We start from the raw sequence: 19833 nt of genomic DNA on the forward strand, positions 1-19833 counted from the left end.
CTAATTATTGCTGCCAACTGTATCTATTACTTCGAGTGCCTTCCTATATTGCGTAAAGCAATAAAATTATAAGGCTTCGATTGCACAGACGATATCATAAAGCTTCCTCTAAACGATCCAATTTAAACCTATGCAGTTTATAAAAATCATTGTTTAAAGATACCATTCCTTCTATTATAGGCATTTTGTGAAGTAGTAATTGTAATTTAAAACAAAAATAAAATATTAAATTTATTTAATTGCGGTAAGATTACTTAGCCATTATTAATCACATACGACTGTGTAGTTATATAGCCAATAAGTAACTGTGTACAATGGGTTATAGTTGTTTTTCAGTTGTCCGTATCGGCCCCAATTTCTTTATTAGAATTTTATATTTTCTTTACACCGTAATAAATTGTTGTGTTCCGATAATCCACAATGATTTTTTCATCATCCAGCGATTACAGTTTTCCATTTGAGATTATATTACCAACTCACTTTCAAGTTCAACGGATACCACTAAAATAAATTTTCAATTTCACGTCCAATATTTTTCTATTATAAGGGCTGTCCATCCCCAGGCGGGATATCATGTTACCAGCAGCAAAAAAGTGGAAATAAGAAAAAATTCAAAACCCTCTAACGAAGAGGCCAATACTCAGGAGGGCTCTGTTTTCCTCCGGTTATTCCCAATATTCAGCAAGTATTGGATATCAGTAACACAATTACTGACCCGGCCTTAATTTGATCAATTGTGGTCGCCATTTTTTTTTGTTTCTGCGCCCTTACCTGGTACCTATACCAATAACAATGATTTAATAAGTAACGTAAAGCGACTGACACAGTTTTATAAGACACATGTTTCTGACATTAAAAAACCTCACGTGTACAGCACAGATTATATTAGTTATAATGTTTTTATGTTAGAAAAAAATAAAAATAAAATTAGTAATTTCTTTGAGTAAATGCTAATGTAATTAATTAAATTTGGATGGTTTTTCCAAATTTAAATAATTACATTAGCATTAACTAACTCATAAGTCTCATAATAACGAATGAAAATCAAATGGATTGCATTTTAAATTTTAAATTTATTATAAAAATATTTTTTTTTATTATAAAAATAATAAATTGGGTATGAATGTTATACACAGTATAGGCATTCTTGTCATCCATTTAGTTCCCTTGGGCCAAAAAAAAACAAGATGAAGATAATCAGGCGTTTTTGTCGCTCGGAATTACGTCGGATAATTTGATTAGCTATCGGTGGGCGAGAAGCGGACCCTTAAGAGGTAATCCTATTTTATAGGTACGCCTCTTTAATTTGATAGTCTTTAGCTGTTTTTATGGCACCTTCTGGATTCGTTTGTGTTTTATTTGTTGTTTTTATATTGATTTGTATCGCGATCGCTACTGTTTTGTTTGATATATTTAAAGCGATTATTGAATGTTCAACTTTTTTTGTTATTTTTTTATTTTTATAGAGCAAAGTATAAACTTTATAAAGATCGATATACCAGCCAATTCAAACGGGTAATCGAAATCTGTGTTCTTGAAATAAATATAATCTCATTGTTATTATTTGTTATACTATATATATAGTAGAGTAGCTATTAAACAAACACATAATGTTTGTTTTTATTTGTCTGTGACATATGTCCGAATTTACTTATTGTTTTAGCTTATTCTGGGCTTGTTTACATTACAAGCTCTGTCATAAAATACACTTCGAAATTATATTTATGGTTTATGGTCGCTGATATGAATATTTACAAAAACTAACTTGTCTAAAAAAATACATAAACTACTACTACATTTTTATACTTTACAAACATTTCGGACTTAATAAAAATTGCCACCACGTAAAGTCTTATATACCTACTCTGAAACTCAGTAATTGACACTATGACATACATAACGATAAATATCGTCATGATAATTATAGGTGGGCAAACTATGACGTCATTAGTCGCTGTTGACACAGCCCGCCTTCCGCCTGAATGGACTGGGCGTGGTGTTTACCGGCTCTTGGCTTGCAGGCCCTTGCTTATTTCTTACTCATAATTATAACTGCTCAAAGAATAGCACTGAATACTGGTATATTTTTATGTAAGAGCAGGAGGGTTAAATCGCGATTGCATTTTGACACTAATTGAGTTGCAATAAGGTTTTATTTCAGTTCACTTGTACAGGATGAGATGAATAAGGGAATATACGATTTTACGAAATTTTATATACATATTTAAAACCATGGTTGCGCCACTCTACTTAACCGTTACATGTGTCAAACCAACGATGTACCTACTGGGGCCGTATTATAGCGTATAACAACGGAATAGTAATTGAATTTTGTTACATTTGAATTGGCCTCACCTTTCAAATGTTAGAGCTCAAAAAACATAACATACCTATTCCGACGTAAGTTCCTAGAAGTTAAGGTTGCGTCACGTAAAAAGAACGCTGACTAGGTACCAAAGATTGTCAGCATTCTGATTGTGTATGACCTATTACGGAATAATATACCGTACTACTCAGTGGCGTGCATAGAGGGTATGCACAGGGTATGTGGATGATATAAAATGAAGAAAATCTCCAGCACGAGTTATAAAAAACCTAAGGATAGGCATTGTAAAAGTAATAAAAAACCTACCCTTAAGTATTTATAACTCGTAATGGAGATTTTCTTCATTGTATATCATCTGCATACCCTGTGCGTACCCTCTATGCACGCCACTGGTACTACTCTTACTTATTCATAATGAACTTATTCTGGAAGCACGCAACTCAGCAATCGCTGATGACACTTTTGGAAGAGCAAAGACAATTTGTGTCTTTAAAGTAGCTAACGTCCATTCCCAATACTCTTCTTGCCAATACACCAATTTTTTTTTAAACAAACTTATTCTTTTTTTTAACTACCTAAGACGGCTATACCCACAGAACAATTATTTATGTACTGAGCGTAAACAAAGGACAGTTTTCTTTTTTTCCTCGAAAATAGAACAATATTGTGTGCAATATTGTAAATGCCCTTAACACAGACGGGAAGAATTAAATTTATTAGTACTCAAAACTTGTCATAACGAAATTCCTGATTAAACCATTCCGCACAAATACCCTTAGTGAGAAAAAAAACAGCGTGTAAACATTCCGAAAGGCACTAAGGAACCAAAACAAATTTTATTATACAATTTAATAAAAGTAAAACAAACTGAATGAATCGGAATTTGCCGACAAGGCTTTATTTGTATGAGCCTTTGAACTGAATGTCCATTTCCGACAACTCGGGGCTCTGAATAAAGAGTTGTCAAAGACCAATGTCAAATTTTATGGCTTTGAATTATAAATAAATGCTCAATTATAAATAGGCTTTCAATGATCTAAAATAGTAAATTAAAATGAGATATTCGCGGGTATTTCTATTTGTTTTCAGCTTTATATTTTTAACATACCTCGCTGCGTATATTTATTTAGGTACTCATTGTATAATTTATAAATCCTATTGTGATTTATTTGATGAGTTTGTACTCATGAGTTAAAATAATAGAATTCATAATGAACTTATTCTGGAAGCACGCAACTTACAGAGGCCCAAGTATTAACAATAACATTTGAATAGGAATCCATCGAGTATTATAATAGTGAATATTGAAACTAATGCTGCCGATCGAAACTTATAATAGGGGGACTATCATTTTAGTGAATGTAGGATACGTCCTATAAATATAGGTGACATCAATTCTGATTAAATTGATTTTAGATCAAAGGACAGTGTTTAAATCTATTAATAATGTATTTGTTTCTAAAATATTTGCTGCTGCCCACGTTCTTAGATGCCTTTATTAGGGTTTTTCTATGAATCTAGTGCAAATAGTTTTTTTTTTTGGATAAAATGAATCCTTTTTTACTTTCCGTCCTCTCAACTAATAAAACTCTATACGAAATAAAAATGATTAGTTGTAAAGTTAGGGCGCAAAAGAAGGGCAAATAAACATACACACTTTCGCATTGGTCGCATGGTATGGATTGCACTAGCTGCGAGTAATGCATGTTCTAAAAAAGTCACTATGGGGTGACCTCCAACTTTTTATGACTACACCCTAAAGGCATAACCTTTAAACTCAAAAAGGTAATTAGTTGGCACGGTGTAAGTTTTAAGAAAATATACATACCTACCTCTGCAAGGGTTGCCATACACATAAAGTATACATATACATATACAGGAAATAGTCTATAGGTAGTTAGTTTTCCTATAGTTGGTAAACTAAAGTTTGGAAGACAGATCTTATCTGCAATTAGCACGGTAAATTTAATAAGTAATAATACTATGGCAATTACTAGGTAATAATAGTAATACTTTGGTAGCTACGACGTCGGTTTAGCAAATATATATGATAGGTACCAAAACTAAAGTTGCATTTCTGGGAGATTCTGGTTCAGTTTTCACGATTGTTCTGAAACTTTTAGGCAATACATACGTCCCGCAAAATAGGATTTTTGGTCACCCTATGGCATAACATTCACCACCCCCGCAGAATTCGGGTGTAGGTATTATTTTTATTTGGAGTTATTGTGGTGAAAAACGTTTGATTTCTATGGACAATAGGGTTCTCCTGATCCCCTGCCAATTAAGATCGGACACGGTGGTCACGTTGTGTCAAAGTTGGGCATAATTTTTTGTGCTTTGTCGCGTTATGGATAGGCCGATCAATCTCTTCTATTATTGATGCGTATGTAACCTATATTTGATCGCATAATATATAATATATTTATTTTGTTTAATATCAGTAAATATTCATTGGATTTTTTATTACATTATTCTATGTCTCGCATCATAACTCGCATTAACTATGGCGTGTAACGTAATGTTTTATAGTCTTTAATTTTAATGAATGAGCAAAAATATCAAAATCATATTTATCAAATTACGTATCACGTACCATTTTCAGAATACTACATTAGTTATGCAAGAAATAAATTTTTGATAAATAAAATCGAATATAAATGGTTTTAGAGTAGTTAAATTATGCCTAAAGTATTATGACTATACCGTACCTATTACATATTTTGAATTGAGACACAGCTAACCGGCTGAACAGAAACCTTTTACCAGAATGATGATAGAGCCAAATTAAGTGATCGTAAAAATGGTAGGTAATAAACTTCGGTCCCTGCGAAAAACTTTTCATATTTATATCAAATAATACAAAATAGAGAATCATGATGTACAAGTTACTTTAACGACGCCATGCACAGTGTTAACATTCCGCCAGTTGCCAGGACAAAATATAATTAATAATTTATGCGGCGACGGTCGAAAACTTCTAACACACAAGTTACTCGTACCAAAAAGCTATGCGCCCAATTCCCTTACAAGCGGGAGACGATATACAAAACATCCTCTTCTCTCATAATACTGGACCACGGGGTCCGTTAATAAAACTATACGGAATTTTTTTATACATTGCATTAAATAAATGTGCGTGATATTTCTTTGTATTATTTATCACTCTATGGTCGTTTCTTCATTTCTGAAAATCGTATTTATGGTGACATGTGAGTTTTGTTACAGATAGGTTCATTGTTCCTTGAGCTCGCTAGGTACACAAACATAAACAACTTAAATTAATTTTCAAGAGATTTTTCTAACATTACTGCCATTATATAATAGGAGGAGGGTTTTCTGTATGCTAATACTTTATATTGGTCAGTCAGGGTTTCACAAAAATGAGTGTCGTCGTAGTTACTGTGTTAAAGTAGAGTTTTTCCACGTCATTATTAATTATTTAGCATTTGTTTACTGGGCTATAGCGTTGTCTACTTCCAGGCGTGTTGCTTGATGCTCGTGACCTTTTCGCTCACGAAAAAACATAGCAGATTTAACTGTCACGCCTCGATGTAGTAACGAGCTAATTTAAACTTTTCGGTTGTCTCTTAAAGGGGGAGAACACCCCTACGTCGTCACCTGAGGCGTTCGAGACTAGACATGAGTTTACAATAAAACGTGTGTAATATATCAGTCAACATCTGGAATATATGTGCTTGAAACTAAAATTTTTATCTTGACGGTCAAATAGAAACACGTATTTAACTGTCGTTAATATTGTTACATACTTGCTTATTGCCACGTAATAAGTACCACTCGATTAACAGTCAACTTGTCAAGATATTTTATACGTAAAATATACTTTATATAAAAGATATTGTGTTTTAACTAAAGGTCCATTTTGCAATTTTTCCATGTTACTATGATTTTATATATTATTTAAATATGACTGACTCTATTGTTTTTTAAAAGAAACAATAGAAGTACTAAGGTTTCAGATTTTAATATGTCTAAGTACCTGCTACAGGTTACAATGTAATGCTATAGTAATATACAATAGTTTAAGAACTGTTATATTTAGCACAATTGCTCCGAAATTTTGATTTTATATATTGGTCCCCACTCCCCCTATTGTTACTTATAATTATTTTGGATTGCCTTACTGACAAACACCATCCGTTTAGAAGTAATACTGTTTAAATTTAATATCACCTTCAATTCAATTTAGTTCACAAAAGGATAGCTAAACTGTAAGGAATGATAAATAATTTGTAAGTTCTCACATAATTTCAACCATTTACAAAAGTGGATAATGCCCACATATTACAACCGGTGTTACCAATAAATCACCGTTTTACACCGAATATTGTATGTGGGTGTATTTATTGTATAGCGCATGTGATGACCAGTGCCCAGTCCCGAGCGGGGGTGGGGCTACCTAAATTTTGTCGACAAATCTACTTTCACGGCGTAAACCGATAGGGTTCGATCCGATAGGCGATCGCTCACTACTACACTTTTATAAATACATACGTAGGTACAGTTTAGTTGTCTCACACTATTATTCTGATAGTCTTAATACAAATATGTTCCTTTAAGGAAATTGATTTAATATTTAAATTTTAAGCAGTAATATCGCATTGGGCAGGATCTTGACTTTCCTTTGGGGGGGCCGAGTTCGAATCTCAGCTCGAATCCACCTCTGAGGAAACCTGCATGCCTTAGCGTTCTACATAATGTTGTCAAAAGTGTGTCAACTCCACCAATCCGCACAAGGCCAGCGTGGTGGACTACGGCCTTATCCCCTTCTCAGTGTGGGAGACCCATGCTCTGTAGTGGGCTCGTAATGAGTTGATGTGATGGTGTTCTCTTTGATCGGCTTGCATTAAAACATTGATTATTGTCTTATGTCTATGGAGTCATTTTGTTTCAAATATGGCGGGATAAAATAAGATAGAAGGAGATCTTTTCCGATAACTTTTGCTCCATAAAGTATAGCAGCCTCATTCACAATCAGTGCAAATTCTAAAACAGTAAACAACATCTTTTACCATAGGTGCTATTTTTTGAACATGACATTTAAATGGATTTTCCTTACACACACGAAATATTATTATTTATTATTATATACATTAAACATTAAATAAATAACTTTAAACAGTGGAGGGGTAATTACTAACACCTTGTTATTTAATGTGCTAGAGAACGGAAGGAAAGACATCAGTTTGAAAGGAAGCGATTAAAAAAAAACAAAACCATTTGCCACGAGCCACGGCGTCGTGTCGCCTAAATAAATCTCTCAAAAAAACAAAACTTTCATCAATACGACACATTTACATAATAAACCCCCTAAACAAACCCAGGTACGTCATGTAAACAAAGCGGTCGAATCACGTAGTTTTTTTTTGCGCTGTATTAATTTAGTACTCGGGTTACAATCAACCCCCGTACTGTAAATTATAAGAAAGTACGTCCTACTTTCATCACAAAGAGATTGAAGGAAAAATATAATAATAAAAGCGTACGGAATGTAAGGGAGTCCGCATAGTACTTATGTAAAATTAGCTCCGTACCTCGCCGGCTTTGATGTGCCCACCAATTGTATAAGTCTTGAATATGAAAGTGCCTTTATAATTTCGCGGGCGCCGATGTTCGGTGTCGACTTATTTATTAGGCAATTAAACGTATGTATATAGAGCATGTAATTGCTGGGATTTGTACATAAGGCATGCGTTTGAACATGAGAGCACTGCCAGAGTATGGCGACCAGTTACGCGACGCGGAAAATTTAACTAAGATGTCTGAGGCAAGCGTATTCTGTGCGAAGGATAGCTTATTTTAGTTAATAATGCAATGTAAGCAATTTTTGTTAGTTTTAGTTTATGAGATTTGCAAAAACTTAATGTTATACCTAATTATTAAAGCAAAAGTAGTTAATTGATAAATTTTATCATTTCTATTTTTCGAAAGAAAATAACTTTAATTTAATTTAATTTCAACTTTATTGAACTGAAACTAACTTGAAATTATAAAAACATAACTAATCGAATAACAGAGAATAATGAGATATACTAACATGATATCTATAGGTAAATATAATACCGTATACCGCAACAAAACGACTTCCAAACCACACAAAAAACAAGAAATAGATCGCTTGGCTGATGGGCATAAGCTTGCAGCTTCCTAGCAGCTTCTAAAGCTTAGGTGTCCTTACCGTAAGGCCTTAGTAGTATTCTACTTTGTATAAAAAATGCAGCCATTTTAAAATATTTTAGAAACGATTCACTAATTACATAATCACGACTATCAAAAATACAGGCGGTAACGCAACGCCATAAAAACGGCTTCTCCATTCAACCGTTCAATTATAATCATTTTAACCAAGTCAAAACATCAGATAAGTCGGACACATCTGTTATACAGATTACCTTATACTTGTACCAACAAAGGCGAAATAACCCTCTCAATACAAACCGCAAAAGCGAGACGGTCATTATAGGCATTGTATGGTGGTCACCACAACTGACACCTTAAGTTTGCCGACCGTGACTGAGACAAGATATAATTAAATGTAATTTAGCACTCGAAGGGTTGAAAGCATGAAAGTGTCATTGCCCATATGTCGCTTGAATTTGGACTGAAGTAATTGGCCTTCGATTGAATGCCTTTTCAACTGCTAAGCGTGAGCGCTAACCTGTTCTTTCAAATAAAATTGTTCAGATGTTTAAATAAATTTAGCAGGAATTTTCTTTGTGGTGACCTATTTAAGTTATTTTACTTACAATCCACTGCTCATATTTTATCCTTAACATGAAAGCGCCGTATGATATATAATGTTATTCCCTGAATAGCATTTAAATAAATAATAATTATAAATATACTACCACAACAAACCAAAGTTTGTATTATGGGCACAAAGATGACTAATGAATATTTTATGAAAAATACATATACATAAATACTTAGAATATACAGATAAACACCTTGACATTGAAAAACATTCATGTTCATTACAAACATTTTCCAGTAGTGGGAATCGAACCTACCAGTAGTGGGAAGGCCTTGGACTCATGAATTAGGGTCGCTGCCTATTGTATCTAAACGTTTTTTTTTAATATTCTTATTCGTCCGATTTTATCTCTTTCACACTATCCGAATTGGGATTATCCTTATATCAACAATCTATTTTACCTCCAGCCCTTTTCCTCTAATAAGAAAAAAGTTTCCACGAATTTTTGCCGTCTTTAGTATTTCGAATCGGTAACTACTCCTAAAAATTTTAACCTAGCTACAGATTCCAAAAACATTCTGAGAAATTAAACGAAATTGTTTGTCTTCTGCAGTACGGCATAGAGAACTGTCTTTTTTTGAATTGTTGGATATTTTCATTTTATTGCAATTATTGTAATACCCATTTTCAATAATACTACCTCTTTCTAGCGGATGCGGACAGCGCGGCAGAAGGCGGTGGGTCGCCTACACCCGGTGTCCCCGCGGACACGCTTACCTGTGGAGCGTGCCGCAGAGCCTTCGCCCTGGCAGACATCGTGCGGTTCATACAGCACAAGGTCTCCTCCTGTGATAAAGATCTGACGTCCTACCACTGCTACAGTGCAGGTAAGAGGGTCAACTAACTTCGGTAGCTAATGATGCTTAGCGCTACAGTTGTGAAAGCGCAATTGACTTCACAAATTGTATTGACATGATTTAAACTATCAAGATAAAAATTAATGATACTCAACTTCATAATTTTTTTAGGTAACAACGCGAAAAATGCAACTACTACACAACTGTTATCTTAGTCCTTATTTCCTGAACGACATTCAATTAATCAATTAACTTCCTTTAGGTAGACCATTTTTTCATTCGTAATGCCTCCTGTTTAGAAAGTAGATTTTGCTGAAAATAAGCTGGCAAGAAACTTTTATTGTTTGCATTTTTCACTACTAAACAAAGCAAAATCCTATAAACTTAAAAATGTGGAACACAATATTTATATTATATATAGTATATATATAGTAATCAGCCTTTAACATAAATAATTTGGTATCTATATTTCTACACAGGTCCAAATTCAGACCAAGAAGATGGATCTAGACCAGGTCACGTGGTAACTGGTAATTCCAGTGGCCGAAGACCGTCACTGCTCACAGCTCGAAGGCCTCCCAGCAGCAGGGTGCACACACCCCCGTTGGTCAGCCCTTCGATAGCCCCACCTGATCTTCTTGAAGACGGTGGTGCTTCCAGTACACCAAAACGGCTATTACATGGTAAATATTATTTCAAGTATCTTGAAGCTTACTTGCAAAAATTTATTTAATTTGATTCGTTATTAACTTATTGACTCTAACTTTTTAATTATCCTTTCGTAATTTTATACATTCAATACTTATTATGCATAATTGTTAATAGAAGCCGACCATGGTGCGTCTACGCCTAAAAGAAGAGCATCAACATCGCCTATGCCTTCAAGTTCCCCTGATGAAGACATCAAACCTAAGATCAAACAAGAACACATGGACACTACGGGTTCTCCTGAAGATCAAAAGAAGTCTAGAACTGAAGTTGCTGACGCTGAATCCAACACAATGCATAGTGGTGAGTAGATTTATGATGCTTTCAATCATTAAATAGGTAAAAATTTAAAAATATGTGTTAAATAACAAGTAGAATGATGATTATATATAAAGAAATTTGATATTCAATCAGCACTGAAAGTTTTATGTTCATTTGTCCTAAAGTACATTGAGCACGAAAACATTCTGATTCTGAAAGTACGTCACGGAGGTGGACGTAATGGACGTGTGCAACGTTTTGAATCTCCCTAAAACAAAATAAATAAATAAATAAATAAATAAAACAGATGATTATGTCTATATAGTTGTAAGAATATATTAAAATTTTTGGTAAGTTCCCTATGATAGCAATGTTTGGAATTCGATACAAATGGAAAATGAAAAAGGCAATGTTCACATCTTAGATCACGTTTGTTTGAAACGTTGATGTCATCGCGTTTTCTTTGTCTGGTATTTAGGATTTTATTAATGATTCCTGTCCACTGTCAGTTTCAAAGGATTTGGCCTTTGGAGACATTTTTATCATAACGTACAGCTTTTGTCCTTTATTGTGCAAGACGTTACACAACAACAATACTAGCGGCCATTTATAGATTGCTGACGTCATCTTTCGATCATACATTTTGGATCGGAGCTAATTTTGTCACATCACTGGTACATTTGCACAAGGGTGTTTCCTTATTTTAAAAATAGTTATAAATAAGAAAGGAGTTAAATTTAAACTAGAAAAGTTACAAAAGCTCATCCTAAATATTTACCTAAAATATATTATTGACCGGAAATTTTAAAGATAAAAATATTAATGTTAATATCAGATCAGATTGTTTTTATGACCGTTTGTATTTATAACCGATTACCTTGATAAAATCATAGGTTAAATCCTTTGGTAGTTAGCTAGAATCGTTAAATACAAAAGGAAGTAGAAACTTGGAACATCTGTATAGCGAACAATCTTGCGGGGGTGGTTCGAAAAATAATCTATCCGAGAGCATAACCCTTTGTGCAAGCAGATGTGCCGTCATTTGACACTTTTGTATTAAACCGTTGCACAACAAAAGCTTTCTTAAGCCCGAAAATTGTACACCGTTCAAAATTTTCGACCCGCATTTTGTAAAATGCTTTGTGAACCACTAAAACTTTAAGCGTTAACAGTTAATTTAGACTTACCGTTTGTGCAGCATTATTGAAAATATGCTCTAGTATTTATATGGCAAACTCAATAATACATTCAGTATCCACTAAGTTTACTAGGGATCATAACTTAACTACTATAAAAGATAGAAAAACTAAGGGATGTTAAAATGGCAGATGAAATCGCTGTCACAATTTCGATGCCAATTGCGCTATCATCTAAATGTCAATTGCAGACTTTGCTTCAACACCAGTTGTTTCGGCTTATTGAGTTTATCCTAAACGTTGATATTAACCCCTTCGAGTGAGCTGTCAAACCAGCCATATTCAATAAAGTATGAGGGTCCCGTTATAGAAATATATTATATCATATTGAAATGATAACCAAAAACAAAACAATCGCACCTATAAATCTACTAAACTTTAAATTATTGTGACAATTATGAATATAATTCTATTGGTGACAGTTGAATCCCGACCTCGTGCCAACGTTAAAAGGGATCTTAAATTAAATTATATTATTTTGTACATATTAATTAACCCCATCGCTTTATGGACAGATAAAGGGGATGCTTTTGAAGAAAAAAATTATTTGCATGAACGCACGATTGACGTGCGCTCATTGTTATCTAGTGCCTTTTGTGATGACCCTTATGTTAACCGTATACACAAGGTACAAAAGATCCAAGGTTTTGTATACCAGTAGATGAATATTAAGCAGTGTGATCTGATATATTTAAAGTTCAGTTTCGTAGAACAGATCATTGATATTAACGGCGTTCCGAAGACGATGGACTGCGATATTATAATTGTCAAAGATGCTACCGAAGCTCTATTGTCACAGGCGGCCTTTTTATAATTTTTCCAAAGATAAAAAATGTTTGGCGTGCTCCTGACACGTACGCGCACATGCGTTTGCCGTGACCTACGGAACTTCTTTGACTGTGACACAATGGTCGAGGATATTTTTAGTTTTTGTACGGACGGGAAGGTAGTAAGTGGCGGGCTTTAAATAAGTGGGTTTTAATTTTAGATGTGACGTGTTGCTTTTCTATGTGAAAGGTGAGGGGAAGATTGTCTCGTGCCTATCGCGTGTCTTTCGACTTCGTGTTCATTATATTATATTTGGAAGTACATTACCAAAACGCACATACAGATGACATCACCGTATCAGTTTTTCAACAGCTTGTTCTTTTGTCTCTAATTTCTATATTTATTTTACATGTTGTTAAAGATTCAACAATAGCTTGTCCTCTACAGTTTTATGTCCACAAGACATCTTTGCACTCATTACCATAAAAAATATGTACAAGAAACGATGGTCCACACTTATTTGTATCAAAATAAATATTGAACCAGGTGTAAATTGAGTCCAGAGTTTTTGTTTGGGTTACAAATTAATGATGGATTGTTAAGCTAGGTATTTCATATTCAAATGATGTGGCTTGTTAAATATTAGTTAGAAATAGATTTCTGGTAGTGACCCAACGTTTCAAAGTTTAGTATTCCAAACCCCTTAGCATACGTAATCATTGTGAAGTATTCGTGTTCGTATCGATTTCACTTTACCCCTCTCACAAGGTTCGTTGATAAAAATTATCCTTTTGAACTTGAATTATCACAGTCGACCGAGTCTAAAACGGTTGGTCAGTGGAGTCTAAACAACAAAGCTTTTTTACTTATTCGCTCATGCAAAATAAACGTCACCACAAAAGCCATACACCGGGCTCGGGGTTCAGATAAATCTCTATATTTGTACACTAATTACGCATTCATAGACCGTTTCCATGATCGCCCCCGTAAATGATTTCTCGCTAAGTCCCGTCCAAGATATTTCCATATCAAGACATGTTTTCTTAAGGGTCGGCCACAAAGGGCCATCTCGACGCCCAATCTTTAATCCTATCTCGGGACCTTTGCGGGCAAATTTAAATTTCTTTAGAAATATCGTCCTTATTATGTATGTGCGGGTTTCTATTCCTTGTGACATTCGTGGGCGAGATAACGTAAGTTAAGTCCGAGAGGAGATTGTTGAGAAAAAACTACCGCTGACTTACACTAGATCCGATCTCCCAAATTTGGGCTATTGAAATTTGACCTCAACGTAGGTGGTTATAAAACTCTATCTTGCTCGGATTTTTTAGGATTAGTACAACCTTATTTTGTATATGAGGTGATAAGTCTTTATGAAGGGTCAACCTTTTCTATAGTGGAGCTCACCCTTTTAGTGAAAAGAGTCCGTTGATAGCTGATTTAGGAATAGTGATAATGCATTCACTGTGTGTAAATATATCATAGATTTACTCTATGATAGATTGCTTTCCAGCCAAATAAGGGTTGGATAGCACCAAAAGATGTATATCAATGGTTTTTTAGTTGTCAATATCATAAAGGGGTGGCATACCTAGGTCCCCTAGGTTAGGAATTTTATTAGGAACGCTAGCTGTCGAAACGTGTAGCATTGCTAGATTGAATATCTGTAATATTTGCTTTGTGTTTTGGTGATGGGGTTTCATACATTGACTGGGTTGACCTAGAGAATTTGTTGATTAAAATTGTGATTTTGATTGATGTCTCGGGGTCGTAATACATAAAAGTATTTTGATTATTTAATATCCAAGTTAATTTATGACAAAACTCACAGGTTATATTAAAGTCAAAGTCAAAAATATCTTTATTCAAGTAAGCCTATAGCGCACTTTTGATGCGTATATTACATGAGAATTGCACGGTAGTGAGATGATGGGGATAACCATATTTTTTTTTTAATCAGTTAGATTTAAAAAAAAATTGTAATAATATTTTAAAATTAATTAAAATCAATTTCTGATCAAAATAAAATCCGTTATGTACTTTTCTATTAAGTTTGACTCTTTTATCCAACTTTTTAAGTTAGCAGATTTTCTTAATTTTATGCATTCAAATTTGAGTGCAGTTTCTTGGCAGATATGAATATTGGCAGATGTGCATGTTGCTTGTATTCCGTATGCTTTTTGATATTCGAACTCCCATTTTAGTTAACCATGGTTAAGTTTTACCAACCTACAATTATTTGCCAATTGGTAATAATCAATATCCCATTTTACCCGACCGATAATGGCCACGGTGGTCCATGCCCAGAGATTTTCCAACTGTGCGGAAGATTTTATAGTGCACATGTGTATGTGCAAACCATAGCATTGAGAACATACAGAATCCGTGTAAGTGACTAATATTGAAGCATCAAAAACCATTCCACTTTAGTAGTGTTTCTCGAATAGGCGGTTAGTCACTACATTCATTTAGCAGTTGACAGTAGTTATTTTGCCTCTAATGATCTTAAAGTTTACCTTAAATTAGGAAAATGACAAAAGTTTGTGAGCTAGCAATATTCCAGTGAGACGTATTTGGGACACCTTCTCTGTTTTTGGACACAATGTACTGCATGCAACAATGGCTGAATCAGGATTCAGTATAAAGGACTACGTTATCGATAAAAAAGCTTGGGTGTGAATTATTGCTCTAACCAGGTTGCTCTTCTAATAATTTTAAATGACATTGTGAGATGGTGATAGCAAAAATAACACCCGGCTAAGTTTTTTGTGGGCTTCTTCTTAGACCAGGACGCGTTTGGAACCCTCGTAGCTTTAGTTTTAAGTTTAAGAATGTGGTTATCGCCATCATCTCACTACGGTGTAATTCTTATGTACGCATCAAAAGTGAAAAAGAAAGATATTTTTGACTTTGACTTTGTATGTGCTAATTCTGTGATACAAAAACAAGTGCATTATTTATTCCCTCACTCTCATAGCCCGTAATTATTGTATATATTAATAACTTGGCTTGACTCGGGGATAGAACCCAGGTACTGATCTGCAGTAAAACATGTTTACCACTAGACCGACGATGAAGTGAGTCTTTGACACTGTAACTGTGCCACGACATCAAAACATTTTGAAATCAATTTTAAACCGCGTCCACTTTGATGTCCCTAACGCTCCCCCTCAACATTTTATTGTTTTTCCACAATTTTTTGTAATATGTGGTAATGGTCGCTCCACACGTGTCGACAACGGTTATTACGAGTTTAAAATAGCCCCTAACATCTGGGCAAAGACGGTCGCGGACCAATTTTGAAGATCACATTTTAGTGTCTCTTATGAAACATTTTTGTTGCAGCGCTATGATTTGTTTCCAGAGAAATTAGACTTTTTAATATTGTTATTTAAAGATTTTTTAATTCGTAGGATATTAAAATATATATATATATATATTGTTCTCCTCACCTCACTACTTAAGATAATGGTCCATAGCTGAGCACTGTCCTTTTGTGTTATAGGCAAAGAATATAGAGCTTAAAACTTGACCTTTATTAACGATAACGTTAATTAATTCAATGTTATCTTTAGCGTTGTATAGGCATTCTTACACTTCACCTACTTCTACTAAAATGGTGCCTACAAAAAATACGCTAAATTCTATAGAATTAAATTAATTGATAAACAAATAAATTTTTTTGTTTACAAAAATAAAGGCAGGTAATACTTTTTTTTCAATGCCTGAGCGTGATTTTATACAGCTTAATTTTCTTAAATTTCATTACTTTAGTAAGTTAGTTCAATTTTAATGCTGCTATTTTGCTTATTTTTTATTATGGCAACGTCAAGATTTTCCGGATAATTTTATTTTGATAATAATCATGGTAAGTTTACATCATTTAGTGCTTAATTGCCAATACACACACACACACATGCCAATATTTGACTACTACGCCATTTATGTTGAGATTTATTATGGTTCAGCTAATAATAATACCAAAATACGCTCTAAATTCTATAACAAACCAACAAATCTTTTTGTTTATAAAAGTAAAGGCAGGTAATACTCGTTTTCATAATGCCTGAGCGATATTATAGGTATATATACCTACTGCTTAATCCTCTTAAAAAGGTTATTACTCGCGATTTTAGTACCTACTGCTATTTTCTCTATTTTTACTACATAGCATTCGTTAGATATTAAGTAAAATTTCAATACAAACCGATATTAATAAAACGCCCCACTAAAGGCGGAACTGATTCGAGCGGGGGAGGAAGCAATTTGCGAGGTAACGTGATAGTTTACAAAAATCAGGGTTTTATAGTGCCTTTCGACGCCTGGGTGCGGTGGTCGTCACGCCGTCATATTGCCAGTTTATTACCTAATTGCTTGCAAATCAGGACATGATTTGTACACTATACGTACGTAGCACTGCCCAACACATATTGTAACTACTACTTGTACACATATCTGTATAAGTAGGTACATCTTCTTCAGCATTTTTCGACCACATATGTGTAGCTCTCTTTCAACATCTTCCACTACTCTGACATTGAGCTGTGAGGATCCAATTAGAACCGGCTATCTTCTTCCCATCGTCCTTCCAGTGCATTTGTGGTTGTCCTTCAAGGGGCTTTTCTCCCCATGGCTTCCATTCGAGGAGACGTTTGCAGCAAGAGTGCTCCTTCCGGCCACGTCCCACGTCCATTTAAGATGCGCTACTGGTATGTATAACTTAGAAACGCTCGGTTTTTAGTTCCTTTTTTAAATGTTCCACGCTAAAACATACAATATTTAACCATCTTTTTATCAACTATATTTGAAAATACCCTGTTATTATTAAATACAGGATGTTATAGACTCATCATTTACTGTGGGTTTGCAACATTGTTGCCTACAAATAATATCGATACAATTAAGAAACCTTTACACTTGGAGGGCAAACATATCAAATAGTTCTTAAATTTGTAATGTTTTTTTTTTACTAAAATTTTAAGGTATATGCAAATTTATAATGATATATTTTTAAGAGATAATAGGTTATTTATTTAATAAGGGATTTCGACAATGATAAAATGAATACATCAACATCTTAACATCTTTACTTGCATCATATGTGTGCTGCAATTAGTTACTTACCAGTCGTGAATTCTAAGATAAATTAAAATGAAAATTGATTAGTTCACAAATCGCGTATAGGGCTTTCCGTTAAGTATTAAATCTGTGTCTATAATGAATTATGTTATGATAGTACTTAGGTACCTAAATTGAATGTGTTTTCGTGAGCCATTCTATGTACATTCTTGGTCATTTAAATTGGACACCTTTGTTACATATATTTTCTTTTCACGGCAAAACACTTGTGTATTCAAGATACGCTCCTTCACATCGGTCATCTTATTATTTTAGCTGTTAATATGACCTGGAGGACATTCAGTATATGTGCGTCATGGTTCGAATATTATTATGCCATTGTAGCCTTTGCAGTATTAAAAAATAAGTGTTAAAGTCGTTTAAAAATACGCGACAATGTTGACATATCGATTCGTTTTACATAACAACGTAATGAGAAAATTTTCAGTATAATCGATTTTATGAAGGCAATTGCAAAATATTGGTATTTTTAAAGATTCGTAACTCTTTTAGTTTTATAGTATTATCATCATTTCATTACATTTTATATTTTAAATTATATCAATCTAATAAAAATAATTTCATTGAAAACCATACATGATTAATAGAGTTAGGTTCTTGGTCATTATCACTACCATCTGTTATTAATCAGCCCATTCCAAAGAGCCAGAGTTCGTAAGCCACCTTGAACCGTCGTGGTGGGTCTAAGCTTGAACAAGAGAGAATTAGCAGTAGGGCAATATAATTCAATGATTATGATGATAAATAACCAAACATAATCTTTTAAAAATACTATAGAATTAATTATTCAAACTCTCATCCAAAACTTAAATCAAACCGGCTACGTAAGAAAATAAAACAGTGTTTAATTTTTTTCAATTTTGCGATCGAAATCACGTCCATCTGCTAGTGAAATAATATAACGCCATCAGGACAATAAAAAAATATCGCACATAAACAAAACGAACGGTTCACGAAAATTGCGTTCCGTTTCGAGAATTTTTATTTTTCATACCGCAACATGTCCCCAGTTATGGGTCACAATTTGCGCCATTCGGGTTATAAGAGGGGTGTCATACGTCCGGTTTTCATCTGGAATATCCGGATTTTGTGGCCACAGATATACCCCGTGGGATGTCTCGAATGAGTGGGCATACGGTGGTATAGAAATGTCTGTGGTTGTTGTAGACACTGACATAATATTACTTACTCAAATATGATTTTTTGGCATGTTTCCGCACCTATACTAATATTATATTATATAATATCTTGTACTCAATAGCTGCATCGTCTAATGAAAATTTAGAACAGAGCTTGCATTCTGGAGACGGACATAAGATATTACTTTCAGTCCAAGAAAAAAAACGAGATTTTTAAAACATCAAAACTAAGATCGACGAAGCACGACTTCGTAGCTACAGCTAGGACTTTATATATATATATATATATATATATATTTATATATAAGAATAATAATATATATTTTACGTAGGTAACATACAAAACCAGGTATGTCACATAACATTTCATGGGCACGTCAAGATTTTCCGGACCTTTATAATTTGTTTCGGACGTAAAGTGTTTGAATAATCATGGTCAGTTTAAATTTGTTGCAAATGATTTTTGCCTATCTTTGACTACTAAGCCATTTAGATACAAAAACTAAAGTTTCTGTAAGTTATTCATCTAGAAATGTATAATAAAGATTTTTACCTTGCTAAATCCGTCGGTAACGTCACTTTTGTGCAGGCCCTTCCGCAATATTTGTGGTTATTACCGCTTACACCCTTTTATACCTAAGATTTTTTATCTAGATACTCATTTTCCAATAGTATGACATCAAGTTAGTGTAATACACCTTTTTTTTATTAGGGTGGGGAAATC

At 34.0% G+C, this 19833-nt stretch overlaps 1 protein-coding gene across 1 annotated transcript in view; it reads left to right on the forward strand.

Moving 5' to 3' along the window:
- The window catches only part of LOC120631488 (B-cell lymphoma/leukemia 11A), a 58288-nt gene that overhangs the window by 27716 nt on the left and 10739 nt on the right, over positions 1–19833 (forward strand). The window contains exons 2-4 of the mRNA XM_039901098.1: positions 9752–9928; positions 10378–10581; positions 10724–10909. Of these exons, the coding sequence (XP_039757032.1) occupies positions 9752–9928; positions 10378–10581; positions 10724–10909 (567 nt within the window). The remainder of the gene's footprint in view (positions 1–9751; positions 9929–10377; positions 10582–10723; positions 10910–19833) is intronic.

This window comes from Pararge aegeria, chromosome 18 (genome assembly GCF_905163445.1).
Source record: "Pararge aegeria chromosome 18, ilParAegt1.1, whole genome shotgun sequence".
In the NCBI taxonomy this organism is placed as follows: Eukaryota; Metazoa; Arthropoda; class Insecta; order Lepidoptera; family Nymphalidae; genus Pararge; species Pararge aegeria.